General features: G+C 59.6%; 1 protein-coding gene across 1 annotated transcript in view; it reads right to left on the bottom strand.

Annotated features, from left to right (window-relative positions):
* Positions 1–15,277, bottom strand: part of ADGRB2 (adhesion G protein-coupled receptor B2) — a 96,996-nt gene that overhangs the window by 65,990 nt on the left and 15,729 nt on the right. Inside the window, exon 2 of the mRNA XM_026657202.2 lies at positions 1,722–2,526. Within this exon, the coding sequence (XP_026512987.1) occupies positions 1,722–2,511 (790 nt within the window). The 5' untranslated portion in view covers positions 2,512–2,526. The remainder of the gene's footprint in view (positions 1–1,721; positions 2,527–15,277) is intronic.

Raw genomic sequence — 15,277 nt, 5'->3', positions numbered from 1 at the left:
GGGGGGGGGCAGAATTCTGGGGCCTGACCAAAGCCCTTGGATTCCTGTCTTTCCATTGACTCCGGTGAACGGTGCAGCCGCCGGCTGGGTGCAGGGTGGTCCCCCCACCCACAGCCCTCCAGTGCACACTCCCTCCCCACCCCACCCCCCGTTGCTTTGCCATGCCTGCTCTCGGTGCGCCAGATGCCCCGGATCCACCCCCATGAGGGGAGCGCAGGAAAGATGGGCAAACCTCCAGCCCCCTCTAGGGACGCAGCTGCCCCCTTGGGCCTTTCGCTCTCTCCTCCTCGCAGCTGAGAGCCAGCCTCAGGCCTCCCGCAAAGGCCGCTGGGAGGGACTGTTGTGATGGGGATGAGGGATCCAAGGCCTGGGATTCAGGAGAGGCTGCTGGAAGTCCCTTGGAGGCTGATGGGTCTGGATTGGGAGCTCTCATCAGCCAGGTGGTGGGACGCAGGACTCAGCACAGCAGAGATGGATGGGAAATCAGCTGCTGATCACACCCCCCGACTCCCAGCCAACAGGGAAGATGGTGCCAGTGAGATCCCCTGCCCAACACCCCCCATGTCATGGATTGGGGGGGGTGGTAAATACAGCATGCGAATTGCAAACTCCTCCCCCGCTCTAACCTTGTGCAAGCGCCCCAGGGTAACCTGCTCTGGGAGCTCCCCAGCCCTGAAGTCCATTCTGCCCCCTGCTGGATTTAGCACCACATTGCACGTGGCCTCCCCCCTTCCACTCCCCGCCCCATCCCAGAATCCCGCTGCCAAAGGGGACAAGGGAGCCGCTCCCCTCCCCGCTCTAGCATGGACGGCCCCCAGAGCAGCCCGTGCGGCCTGCACTGTGCACAAGCAGCGCTGGGGAAGGTGCCTGGGGTCTGTTCTAAGCAGCCTTCGGGTCGATACGTTCAATGCACCCTGGGGGGGGGAAGCGCACGGAGCCATCTGCATCCAAGAGAAAGGCCTCGGAGCCGGCCCCAGAGCCGGGAAACCGCAACGGGCGAAGAAAGCTGGCAGGGCACTGCAAACCGACATGCTCAATGCAGCCCAACCATCAAACCTTTCCCCTTGCCAGCCTGACGCCGGCAGCTCGGCACAGCCAGAGCACAGGGTAGCCGCCGGGGCCCTCTGGGCAGACTCACGATACCCCAAAGCTGCCGGGTCCCATCACAACCCAACCAGAGCATCGCAAAGCAACACCTCACACCCGGCTCCCTGCACACACCCCCTGCACGCACCTGCTCCGGGACCCGGGGGCGGAGACTGGAAGGGGACTCGAGCCGGATTCCTTCCAGGCCACGCAGCAACATGAACTTGTAGCAAACCAAGGGCAGGATGCTAAGGGGCCAAACGCCATTGTGGGGGTCACTCAGGTGGACTGGAGCTGAGTGCTCTGGTTATAAACCAACTCCACTAGCTCCCCGTCTCCGCTCCGCACAGACTGGAGCCAGACGGGTCCCTTTGCCCCCTCCCACGCACTAGCCCACGGCTACAGATGACGACTAGCGTGACGAGCGCCGCTGCCCTCTACTGGATGGCATTGGAACTGCCTGCGCTGGGCAACCTGCGCCCCAGCGTGCTAACAGGGAAAGTAGATTCCCGAAGGTGGAAGGGGCCAAATTCCATCCCCCCTCTCAGCACCCAGTGATCAAACGGAGCCCGAGCCGGCTGTGGCTCCGTCACTCTGACCCCCCCGCCCTCCTCCAGGCCCCGGCGCCCCCTTACCGTATTTAATCTCCGGCGCGTATAAATCATTCGCATTCCCAGAATGCAGCTCGGTCACGCAGCACTGGCTGCTGCTGGTGGCGGCCGGGGCGCCGGCTGGCGGCAGGGCGTTGGAGAGCGTCTCGTTTTGCCGGGGCGCCGGCGGGGCCTCGGCCTGGCAGCTGCAGCCCGCCTGGGTGAGGCCGCAGCGCCGCGCCCCCCGCTCCCCCAGCCGCAGGCACTCCTCGAACCAGCGGCACAGCACCCCGCAGGTGAACTGGCTGGAGTTGTTGTTGTTGATGAGCAGCACCTCCACAAAGCGGAACTCCAGGGCGTCGGGGGCCAGCAGCCGGGGCGCCGCCTCGGGCTCGGCGGCCAGGCACAGCTGCACGAAGTTCTTGTCGAAGTGCAGGAAGGTGATGGGGCTGGCGCCCTGGCACAGCTCCAGCCGGGCCTCCCCTTCCTCCTCCCCGTCCTCCTGGCCCCGTGGGGGCGGCCCCGCGTCGCCCTGCGGGCCGCAGGTGAGGTTGGCGAGGTAATGGTCGAGTGGCAGCACCATGGGGGAGAAGTGGGTGCACACCTGCTCCTCCCGGTTGAACTTGAGGTACAGGGAGTACTTGGTGGGGTCGGGGTTCTCCAGGGTCCACGAGCAGCCGGTGGCGATGGTGGGGAAGAGGTCCTTGAGCGAGAACGAGCCGTAGAGAACCCCGGAGGCCAGAGCTGAGCAGGCGCTGGGAGCTGGGTCGAAGCCCCACGTTAGCCACAAGAGAGACGATATCACAGACAGTAAGAGGGGACCAGCAGGGGTCATCCTATGTCATTTGCCCTGCAGGAGAGACAGACAGACAGAGCCTTACTGAGCTGCAGCAGAGTGAGGGGGTGTTATTACAGCAGAGCATCCACGCTCCGGAGTAGGGGCAGTCTCTTCCAAGTGCTCTAAAATCCACATCCTTAGCCGTATTGCTTTGAAACTTGGCGTGCCTCGTGGGCACATGTGGTAGGGCTAGTGATCTAAATTTGGGGTCATTTGAGCAAGGGATTCCTGAGATACAGCCCTCCCCAGATATATACATTACGGTAGCCTGAGCCTGGAGCTATGCTAGATGTACAGGCCGGTAACAAAGGGGATTGGCCCTGCCCTGGGCGCGCAGCATCTGCCCCGCTGGCGGGTAGCGCAGACAGACAGGCTGGGGGAGGACAAGGGAGAATTGGGCAGGGGAGCAATGCCAGGCAGCCGCATCTGCGGGCGTCGCTGCACCAGTGGGATTGAAGGAGTTTAAGGGGGCGGCACTTTATGACTCTTGAGGGGGGTGATTCCCATCCAAGGCCCCCCAAGTCCCTCCATCCCAGTCTCCGTCTCCGCCTCCCACCCAAGTCACACACCCTGCCATCCCCCACCCAAGAATCCCACAGCTCACACAGTAGCGGGGGGTGCGAGACAGCTGGGGAGCAAGGGGGTGCCCCACAGCTTCACCTTCGCACACAGGTTGGCCAGGGAGCACGGAGCTACCGAGGGCACCTGGCACTGACAAGAGGCGCCAACTGGAGGCTTCCTAGGGGCTATGGGGCAGGGACTGTGGGTTTGCTCTGTGCAGCGCCGAGCGCGACCGGGACCTGGGCCATGGCTGGGGCTGAGGAGTGAAGGCAATAGAAATAATAAATCCTGCTCCAGGGGTCACTGGCTTCTAGCCCTGACTCTGCAGGGAGTGGGCGGTGAGGTGAGAACCGGTCCCAGCTCCAGCCTGGGTGGACTCTGGAAGTCGGTTCCCGTCTGGGGGCCGGCCTCACCGTTTCCCCACCTGCAATGGGGCTCAGCTCGTGTTTGCCAAACCCCCCGTTTACCCTTCGCTGGAGGAGGGTGGAGAACAGCTGTGCCGGCCGTATTTCCTCACCGCAGATCCCAAACCCCCGTGACTTGGCCAGGTGCCCGCTGCCGAAGGGCCGGCGTTTCCCTGCAGCACCCAGCCCAGCACAACTGACACAGACCCCCTTCTCCAGGGGCTTAGCCTCTGCCCAACTGGCCACCAGCCTCCACAGATCATCCCATCGGAGCCCCTGCCAAGCACAGGCCAGAGACCCCCGGCCGCTTTCAACTCCTCGGTGCCAGCCCCATGGAGGTGTGGGGCTCGCCCCGCCCCAGCAGCTCCGGGGCAGGGACACAGGGATAATTCGCACTTTATGCCCACTATGGACACGCGTGCCCACATGCTGGCGTGGTTTGTAATGTGGTGGCCCCAGGCCCTCGGGAGCCCTGGGGGACCATGGCGCCGCTCCAGGGGGGCTAGGAAGCAGAGAGAGATTCTCCATGGCGGGAGAGGCACTGAGATCAGAAATCCCAGTGACGCCGCTTCCTGGAGATACGCAGGGGGCAGCGCCGGGGCCTCCTGGCGCTCTGCCCACCACGGTACCCAGGCCAGGGGAAATCTGCGATCACTGCCCAGCAGCCATTCCAAATAGGCTGTGAAGCGACAGGATCCCTGCGGCCGGGGTGCCATGCTCTGCACGTGGGCATCACCGAGGAGGGGCGCTACATGAGGGGGCTGGGCTGGGACATGGGGCTGGGTGCTTCGGCTGGCTTTCTGGAGGTGCAGGGATTGTCTGTCTGTCCGTCAGGGGGGAGGGGGCGGAAAGAGACCAGGGAGACGCTCGCCATTTTGGCCAGCCCCGGGGATCAACCTGGCCACCTACCCCCAGCACCAGCCATACACACGCATGTTCCGCCACAGCAAAGCCTCTGCCCATGCCCAAGGATAGCATATGTAACCACGCGCACACCGAGAGAACGCGGGGACAGTGCGTCCAGTCCGCTGCTACCCCGTCGCACAACTCCACCCACGCAAACACTGCAGTACATGCACCCACATCCCTATGTACCCCCATTCAGACACACAGCACTGCAAAGTGCATCTCCCCACCCAAGGCAGTTCAAAGCAGGGGCGCACCGGGGTGACAGTGGGGGCAGAGCGGGTTTAGCTGGGGGGCTGATGGTGGCAGGGCACTGTGGGGGTGGAGGGGCTGGACAGCTGAGCTGCAGCTCTGTTGCGCTGGAGAGTTTTTCTTTTTCTGTGTTTGGATCAAGGGCCCTGGATCGGCGTCTGCTGCTGAGCACGTCAGCCCAGGTGAACACTCACAGACGCCCACGCGACGCAGTGACTCGCTCTGAGTCAACTGGCCCTGGCTCTGGCCCCGGCTCCGTGCGGGGACTCCTGGGGCCCAGTGCAGATCCCCACCGTGCAGGGCGAGGCGCGGGTCAGGATGGGCCTCCCCGGCTGAGAGACGAGGGGGACCCAGGCACCCCATAGGCTGCCAGACGCTGGGGAGAGGGTAGGGCAAGGAACAGACTGAAACGGGCTAACAGACATGCATGCCCCACTGCCAGCCCTGCACCAGCCTCTCCCCCCGGGCCCCGCACCCTTCTCCCCCCGGCCCATCGCTCACATCTGCCTCTTCATTCTGTTTGTCCCTCTTCCCATTGCTGTGAATTCCATGCTGCCTGGGCCCCCAGGCAGCTGCTTACATCCCCTGCCATGCAGATACAGGAACAGCCCCCCCCACCCCATGCCTACCCCACTCGCACCCTCGGCGTCCGATCGCAGCGGGCACACGCACAAGCATTCCACATCTCCCGGCACAACTGTGACAGCCTCTTCCTTCCCCACGCCCTGGTGTTTCTGCCTGCTCCCCCTGCCCCTGCCACCAGCCCAGGCAGGGTCCGTCCCTGGTCCGGATGAGCAGCGCCATGGCTGGTGGGAAAGGAGGGGAGTCAGGCCAGCTGACTGGAACAGGAGGAAAACAAGCCTCTCAGAGCACCCAAAAGATTTCCCGAGCTGGCATCTCCAATCTGTCCTGCCGTCACTCCCGATGTGCCAAAGCCAGGCTCCTCTCGCCGTCACCCCACTGAGGAGAGGGACAGCGTGGCCACCTCGAATACCGCACAGATACCGCGCGACGTTTCCCACGGCAACAGCCGGGCATAGCGCCAGGCCGCAGCAACGGAGCCTCCTTCACATCGAGTCGTTACAGGCTTTGAACGCAGCAGAGGGCTCTCCCAGCGCTTTGCAAATGTGTGTGAGCCACATGTCAATGGCCCTGCGTGGGAGGGGTCCTGAGCGCCCTTTCACTGGTGGGGAAACTGAGGCAGGGCATGACTCGCCCAAAGTCGCACAGGGAATCAGCACAGAGCTGGGAATAGAATGCAGGAGTCCTGGCTCCCAGATCCCTGCTATAACCACTTAACCATACTAGCCACTAGACTGCACTCTGTCGCCGAGCCAGGAATAGAACCCAGGTGTCCTGCCTCCCTGCCCCCAACTGTTTCCGCTGGAGCAGAGCGCCTGCCTTGAAAAGCACGTGAGCACTGCCTTGGGCCGCCCACCTCCCCTGGGACAATGGATTTCCCTTCCTTAATGTGAGCACAGGAACCAGAATCTGAATCCAGCCTTGGTCGTTAGCAATCCAATGTCATTACCATCGGGCATCTCCAATGCCCCTCTGTCTGGGTCTCGGCACTGTTCGGAACGACATCAGAGGGCAGCTGGCGCTGGAGAGCCCCTCTGCTGGCAGCCAAAGCTCAAGTGGGTCGCAAAGAACACCCCCAGGCACAGGGAAGGGCTGGGTCACTGCCACAGCCCCTAATGTCGGTGCTGGGCACCGCATGGCCGAAGGGGGACACGATCCTGGGTGTGAGGACGCAGTTAACCCGCAGTCTCACCTCTGGTTTTAGTGATGCCAGAGGAAGAGGGTAGATTCCAAAGGCTTCTAGGTTTGGAGTCCCGGGATTTGTACCTGAAATGCCTTTTTCTGCGGGAATTCACAGGGTCTCCGTGAATGACTGGAGTTTCCCCACTCATCTCCCAGAGGGAAAACTTACCCTGGGATCTCTGCTCTGCATCTGCATCTCCTGGAGTGTCCCAAAAGAGGTTTTCTATCCACTAGGACATTCACAGCCCTTCCCCCCAAACTCAGCTTCCCCGGCCCAGAGGCAGGACCGAATCAGAGGCTGCCCGATGCTCGCCTTACGCAGAACCGCCCCAGCCCATGCCATGGCAGAGCCTGATGGAATGATTTAGATAATGGCATACAGAGTACACTTATTAAGTCTGCGGATGATACCAAGCTGGGAGGGGTTGCAAGGGCTTTGGAGGATAGGATTAAAATTCAAAATGATCTGGACAAACTGGAGCAATGGTCTGAAGTACATAGGATGAAATTCAAAAAGGACAAATGCAAAGTGCTCCACTTAGGAAGGAACAATCAGTTGCACACATACAAAATGGGAAATGACTGCCTAGGAAGGAGTACTGCGGAAAGGGATCTGGGGGTCATGGTGGACCACAAGCTAAATATGAGTCAACAGTTGTAACACTGTTGCAGAAAAAGCGAACATCATTCTGGGATGTATTAGCAGGAGAGTTGTAAGACACGAGAAGTAATTCTTCCGCTCTACTCCATGCTGATTAGGCCTCAACTGGAGTATTGTGACAAGTTCTGGGCGCCACATTTCAGGAAGGATGTGGACAAATTGAAGAAAGTCCGGAGAAGAGCAACAAAAATGATTAAGGTCTAGAAAACATGACCGATGAGAGAAGATTGAAAAAATTGGGTTTGTTTAGTCTGGAGAAGAGAAGACTGAGAGGGGACATGAGAACAGTTTTCAAGTACATAAAAGGTTGTTACAAGGAGAAAGGAGAAGAATTGTTCTTCTTAACCTCTGAGGATAGGACAAGAAGCAATGGGCTTAAATTGCAGGAAGGGAGGTCTAGGTTGGACATTAGGAAAAACTTCCCGACTGTCAGAGTGGTTAAGCGCTGGAATAAATTGCCTAGGGAGGTTGTGGAATCTCCATCATTGGGGATTTTTAAGAGCAGGTTGGACAAACACCTCTCAGGGATGGTCTAGATACTTAGTCCTGCCATGAGTGCAGGGGACTGGACTCGATCACCTCTCGCGGTCCCTTCCAGTCCTGTGATTCTATGATCCAGGGGCGCCGTACCAGCGCCGGGATTGCAAGGATGGTATAAATGGCCATGACGAGACGATCCTGATTGTCTGATTTAAGATCTAGTATAAGAGGCAGTGGTGACAGCCCTGGAGAATTGGGGGCTTTATACACATAGTGCCATGCAGTCCGTGACAGCGCCATCCTATCCCACGTCCCAGTGGGCACTGCCCACACAACAGGCATCAGCTGAGCACTGGAGGGCCCAGCTGTCTCCTCTGCTGAGCTTGGCTAGCACCAGCCAGGCTGCTGGCATCTCTCATGAACCGTGGCCAGCTCTGAACTGGGAGGTTAACAGCTCCCAAACCACCCGGCATCGTCACGGCCCTGAGGGAAAGGAGGGAGAGAGCCGGGCAAGCGCCGAGAACAGTCCCCCAAAAATCAGAGACCAAAGGCACGTCCCCCTGCTAAATACAGAACAAAGGAGGCAGCATGTGCGTGGCAGAGGAACAAGCCAGGACCTGGGATGCAGTCACCCCTCCCTCCCCCCAGATGCAACAGGTACCGGATCAGCAAGACAGTTCTGGGTCAGAACATCCTTAGTGTCTGGGGCCATGGCAACACACGTGCACACCCCCACCCCGCCTGCACACACCCCGCCTGCACACACCCCACCTGCACACACACACACACACACTGTCCCTGCCTGCAAACGCGCTGCATGCATACACCCGCATTCACACACACGGCCACGGGCGGACAGCAGAAAGCCCCCTCTCCACAGCCCTGGGACGGACAGCAGAAAGCCCCCTCCCCACAGCCCTGGGTTTGCTCCGAACTGCCGCACACGACATAATCAGTTAAATGTTCACAGGGCGCTATAAATGGACGGCTTTAGCCGGGGTTTCGCCGGCTCTGTCAGACACTCCCCGGGACAATGTTCAGGAATGAATGCGACACACTGGCTGCGTCTCTCCAGCCCCCCTCTGTCCCTTCCCCTGCCCTTCTGCAAAGATCACAGGCGACAGGTAATTTGGGGCGAGAAGCAGGTGAGCGAGTGCCCGCACCCTATTCAGCAATGTAACAAACCGGGGCAAGAGCCCTTTTAATTAACAGCTGACTTTGGCGAAGGGATCAGGGAGGCCGTGACGAGCTTGTTATCCTGAGCTGCGCTTCGCGAGCCGCCACGGCCGTGCAGGAGGAAACGGGTAAACTCGTCCCCCTCGCCATCCCAGCAACCTTGCTGCTACTAGGTCGCTGGTTCAAATCCAGCCCAGGGCAGCCGGGTTACTGGTGAGCGGCCCACGTGCAATGAGGCTGCTGGGTCTCAGTCCCGTTCACATCACGATTGGTGCAAATTCCCCACCTTGATGGCCAAGGACTGGGTGAGCTAGAGAGACCTGAACTCCTGGCAGTGAGGCGCTCGGATACAGAGCTCACAGGGGAGCCAACGGGCTGTCCCCAGAGCCTGAGCCCCCTCCTCATGCGAGAGCAGGGAGGGGATTCCAACTCCTCTCGCTGGAGTGCAGAGCGGGGGAAATGTAGCCAGTATCCCTGCAGGTCTCAGGGAGATAGCCACACGGGGCTTGTGATAAGCTAGGGGAGAACAGACCGAATGCTACCGACTTTCCCGGCTACTCCCCACATCCTATCCCGAGTGAGCACAGCAGGGACTGACGGATCGGTGGCTCAACGGAGGAAACTTTCTAGCAAAGGCATTGGGGCCAGGACAGCGTGGGGGGCTCTCTGGAGTCAGGACGACACCTCATCAGAGCGGGACTCTGCGAGTACACGGAGGCTCCTGCGGGCACCTGTTGTACATTAACTAGGAACCAACGGATCATTAAAAACATATTTCTTGGGAATGATCCTAGAGCTGCAGCTGCTTCGCCTCAAACGGGATTTTAATAACTCATTAATAAAATAACGGATGGCAGCTGCCTTATTAAATCAGGGCGGAAGCCTCGCTTTTAAGAGGGGCTTTGCATCTGCGACGTGATCTGGGCTGACCTCGGAGCCAAAGGAGGCTGCAGCGTGATCTGAGATACAGCCGGAGCAGCGGGGAGAACGCTAACGGTGGGAGATCCGGGAGGGAGGGGATCTGGGGGAGGAGGTCGGGGCAAGGCGGGTTGAAAGTCACACCGGTGCGAGGATGAAGGTTTGCTCTATCCATGCTAGCATAGCGCTCTCAGAGCAGAGAACAGGGACCGTTTCCAGGGTCCGATCTCACAAGAGCCACCGGCGTGAGTCCGACGTTGCGAAAGAGATGCCAGCTCTCTGGTGGCATGACGCACCGGCCCGTAGCGTGCAGCTGGAGACACTCTGGCTGCTGCAAGTATGTCAGGACAGGAATGGGGAAGCCAGCGTGATTGCTGCAGCATTGTGGTTTGCAGCGCCAAGGCCTCAAAGCTAGCCAGAGTCAAAGGCGCTCTGGTGGGGCTGGAAACCGCTGCCGAGCTTGGGGCCTGGAGCAGAGGACCAAACCCAGCATGTTGGAGTCCTCAGCTCGCGGGTACATGGGAAGGAGCTGGATCTGACTGGAGGTGGGAGGGAGTGGGAAAGTGCCCCGGAAGGTTGGCTGGTTTGGCGAAGCTTTGCAGAAGGATGCGAGACTCGTGACTTCATGGCAGAACTGGTGGGCAGGATGGGGAGCAAAAACAACAGATGGTTTTGCAGAATCTGGGTAGCTGGGGACTCTTCCTGCAAGGTGCTGGCCCCATCAGCGCCTGGTGATTTCAAAAGGAGAGGGGGCCACACAGCACCATGCAGGATAGGGCTGGGGGGCTGCAAAAACACTAGCAGGGGAGGTCTAGATCTGGGTCTCATGGGATCCAAGCCCCCCTAGAAGAGAGGAAACAGACTTACTGGTTACGTGATCCTAGGGAATGCATCTATCAAGGTCCCGCCAGCAGCAGCCGCATGAATCCCAGAGGAGCTCTGCTTTGGAGCCCTGGACTGCGCCTCCCCCACCCCTGCACATCCTTTGTATTCATGCAGCTCAGCAGCTCCCCCCAAGACAGGGTCCCCGCATGGGAAAAGACGATCCTGGTCTCCATGGTACAATGCTTGGGGTCAGAGTGCTACCAGAGCTCTGGTAACTCACTCATGTCTGCAGACCTTCCCGCTGGGCAACAGCATTACCCCAGCTGGACATGTGGGGAAACTGAGGCACAGAGGGGCAACGTGACTCCCCCAAGGTCACAGACAAGCTCAGTGGCAAGAGAACTCAAGAATCCCTTTGATTCATACGTCCGTGCACCCATCCAAACTCAACCCCAACCACCCCCGTTTGAGACTTAAGCCCCAGCCAGCGGCTGGCTGCTCACAGGCCTAAGTGAAATGAGCTAACGAGCGCACGGCACAGCAGTGCTATTATGAATTATTTGTACTGCCGGAGCACGTAGCGGCGCTAGTCACTGGCCAGGAGCCTGCAGTGCTAGACTTTGTACAAACACAGAACACAGATGGTCCCTGCCCCAAATTGAACAGAACCCAGGAGTCCTGACACACAGCACCCGGCTCTAACCACCCCACAGTAACTTCTAGGGAGAGTCACCGAATCCTGACTCGCAGCCCGAGATGCCAGCCACTAGATTGCACTGTCTTCCAGAGAGCAACAGAACCCAGCCGGCCTGACGCCCAGCCTCCTACCAGGGATTCAGCCGTGCACGACGGAGCCCCCATCCGCCCCGGCGCACGTCCTCGGCAGCCTCCACGCAGCTCCGACTGCAACGTCACCGCTGCGGTTTTGACAGGAACAAAACCCTTTTGTTCTCCCGTGTCGTCCTCGCTGTCTCTGCGCCAGCCAGGAATGGGGGGGAGTCGGCACCACCTCCAGGGAGCAAATCAACTCCGGTCCCTCGCGTGGTCTCCGGAACCGCTGCTGGGTGGGCAGATGCCAGCCAGCCCTCGCCAGCTCCTTCTCCCCACCCACCCGCCAGGCCTATTCCTTGGCCTCGCAGCCTGTTTGCCCAGGCCAGTCTTCCGCTGGCTCCTCCCTCCCAGCTGGACCCCGGGGGCGGTGCCCCAGGGGGGCAGGGACACAGTTGCAGTCAGTACCCCTTGCTTGGCCATCGGGAGGGGAAAGACACCTCTCCCAGGAAGGAAACACACTGGAATAAAAGCTCCATGAGCTGCGTTATAAGGGTCGGTCGCCGGTGCCAGCCATCCCAACAGAGGAGCAAACTCGTCCAGGGCTCAGCAGGGCAGCCCCCACCCTCGCCCAAGGGACCCCACCGAAGTGACCCCTGGTTCAGCCAATGACTGGACCCCGGGCGCTGTCAGGGTGGCGGCGGTACCGGCTGCTGCGGGAAGGGGCTCGGTCCACAGCAGCCTTCGCGCTGGGATTGTAACCGATCACTAGTGGCTGCTGCTTCCACCTAGCGCACGGCTGAAGCCAGGATGTTCCATCGTGTCACGCTGCAGCATGTGCGCCCCGAGACGAGGGCCCTGTGCCATGTGACCCCCGCGTCCGTTTGTGTCACGACACGAGGACGCTGCATCACGCTACCCCTGCACTGCAACAGCTGGACGGTGCCCCGCGCGACGACGGCGTGACCGCTGCTAGTGACCGTGCTCGTGCTTGTGACAGTGACGTGGCGTCGCACCACTCATCCCCCCGGCTTCGCAAGGCCCTGCCGTGTCAAGCAGCTGTGTCACGACACGAGGCTGCTTCCCCGTGCCGCGCTGCGAGAGGAGCCGTCGCCATGGCGTGATGCTGGCGCACCTGGAGAGGAGAAGGCCATGCCACATGATGCCACGCCCCAACGCACCCATCACACGCCATGCGTTTGCCCCACCAGGCAATGGCCGGGCCGGCCCCTTGCCGCCCCCAATGGCTGGAGCTTCGGGCGAGAGCAGCTAGGGTAGGCAGAGCCTTGGAGTCTCTTGTCCCCGGTCGTGCAGTAGGCAGAGGTAACCTCAATGCGAGAGCTAACAAGGCAGTGATGTAGCCAGCTCCTCGTCCGACAGGCAGGCCGGCGCTCGGCCCCACGTGCGTGGGGAAAAGTGCTCCCTCGGGGGCATGATTCTCCAGCTTCCCGGCTCTTTGTTTTCATTAGTTCCAGCAGAGTGAGCCCTGAACATTTATTCTTCCTGACAGCTCCGTATTGGCACTGCCAGGGCCGATCCCGCAGGCCTTGCGTGAGGCACAGGGCTGGGGGGCAGGGTCCCGGTGCAGGAGGCGGTGGGCCCCGCCCCCATCACCATGAGGGAGGGTGGGCAGAAGGGGGAGCCAGCCACGCCAGAACAGCTGGGAGGGCATTCACCAGGAGGGTCGCCTGAGAGCAGCAGTTGGAGATCTACCAAGCGCCCCTCCCCATGTGCACAAGTCCTGGCCCTGTGAACACTCCGCTGCCTGCAGCGGGGAGGGGGTCAGCAGGGGGCGCTCTCCCCTCTGGCCGCGCTGGCCCTCAGGCCCCAGTGCAGCGCTGGGGGTGTTCTGCTGCAGGGAGTGGGACGGGGAGCTCAGCAGGAGGCGCTCCCCCCTTCGAGTTAGTGCTGACCCAATACTCCAGAAGAGCAGTAGGGGGCGCTGTGCTGATGGAGTCGTCATCTATCCGGGAAGCCGCCCAAGCTCTGGGGTCTGGTGTGGTTGTTGGCTCTTCACGGAGCAGCACAGACGGCTGCCCCAGGCTGCATGCAGGAGGGGGGGCTGCAGGCAGAACCCACAGGAAGGGAGACAGGCCGGGCGGGCTGGGAGGACACACAGGAGCAGATATTAAGTGAACCACTAACCCAACCCTGGCCCACGCCCGGTAAGAGGGCTCTGCCAGGACAGCGCAGCAGCTTTCTCGCAGGCAAGCAGCGCCGCCCCTCCTCGATGCCACGGGGCCTGGCGTACCCCGGCCAAGGGCGCTGCACAGAACAAACCACCCGGGAACAAATTCCTCTCCCACGTCTGGTGTCTCAGCTGGGAAAGCGGCACGAGATGCCCGCAGCAAGCCGGTGCCCCTCCTGCGCCAGCTGTGAAGCCTCCCGGCCCTCGCTGCCGTCTGGCAGGACTAGAGACCGGCAGCAGGGCCCGGCTGACCGTGCCTTGGCCGCTGGAGCTGAGATAGGGACCTGGGGGGAGATCCCGCTGGCTGCGACTCAGCCCAGACAAGACAGAGATGGCCCAGGGAGGGAGGGGGCAGGAAGTGAGGCATTCGGGCAGGGGGGCGCCACCTTGGATTTTATTTCTCTGAAAAGCCACGGTGGGCACCTTATACATCTAAAAATAACCCAGCAATTGAGCAACGGCCTCTCACTGGCTGGCGTCTCTCCTCGTTAGCTGCAACGGGTTCGCGGTTGTCAGCACAAGCACACACATGACACTTTGCAAAGCAGAACAGCTTTGACAGCGGGGATTGAGAGACTGACCCCAGTACAAACAACAGCCTGGGGTCACGTCCCGCCTCCAGAGCAGCGATTCGAACCCAGGTCTCCCAAACCCCAGGGGAGAGGCCCAGGCACTGGGCTAAAGGTTTTCAGGCAGCGCCTCCTCCTTAGTTTTGCGAATCAAGCCTGGAAGGTTTTGTTTGGCAATATCAAAATGGTTCATTTCCATGGTTCTGAAATGTTTTCTTTTTTCCTTTCAGCCAAAACAGTTTGGTGACATCGACACGAGTTGGTGAAATGGTTCGGTCAAAAGCAATGTGCATTTTGCAGCGCAAAAAAAATAAAAGGTTTTAGCCAAAAAAATGTGCCCAGCTCTAGCGAGGAGCACAGTATAAGAACCCATGCAGAACACAACACAACACACACAAATCCAACCACCCTCACCCAAACACACATCCCCTCACCCACTACAAACACTAACATAAGCACCCTTCTACAATCCCCCCAACACACCCAGGCGCACGCACTTCTGTGTGTACTCCAACACATACACCCAGTGCAACACAATGTGAACAGCCCACTCTACGACTGCAGCCAACACAAGTGTGCAGGAAGCGCTCTACCATTACATCAGTTCACAGCCGACTTGGCCACAATGCTTTATTTAAAAGGCAGAATTTACTTTGACACCTTTTACGATTTGCCAATTCCCCGGGTTTTAGCAGGAGAAAGCTAATCCTTCGCAGCCCAGTCTGAATGAAAGCTAATAGAGTTCTCACTTGGAAGTACCAGTAAAGGAGCAGCCCATGGAGAGGCGCCAGCCTCCTTTGCCAAAAGCACAGCATTTACTCTCTGCACAAGGCATGCTGGGAACTTGAACCCACAACCACTAACATGAGGGGCAGGAAGGGCCATGCCCCCAAGCCACCCATGACTAAGGGCTTGGTCACATGAGGAATCTTACTAGCATCGCTCTAGTGCAATGAACTATTCTGCGATGGCTATTCTGGAATACCTCCCCATGCGGACGCTCGACTCCAAAATAATTACAGTACAGCATAAATATTATACAGTAGTTACTTGTAATCCACTAATGGTGATCTCCAAGGAGAGGGGAGGAAAAATCCTTTTGCATTTGATCTCACTCTGCTGTTGCCAGATTCTGAGATATCTGGGGTGTTTCTTCAAGCCCCAGCTCCTGGAGCCCCGGGATCGCATCAGAGTCTCAACTTCCATTTACAAAACAAAAACAAACAAACAAAGTTTGAAATGTGTGTATTTCAAACTGAGTAACTCTTTAGGTACCTCCAGCCGACTGCAC

This window comes from Terrapene carolina, unplaced genomic scaffold, assembly GCF_002925995.2.
Source record: "Terrapene carolina triunguis isolate 2854851 unplaced genomic scaffold, T_m_triunguis-2.0 Scaffold236, whole genome shotgun sequence".
Taxonomy (NCBI): Eukaryota; Metazoa; Chordata; order Testudines; family Emydidae; genus Terrapene; species Terrapene triunguis.
The sequence above is the reverse complement of the archived record's forward strand: the minus strand, read 5'-3'. Positions and strand labels throughout refer to the sequence as shown.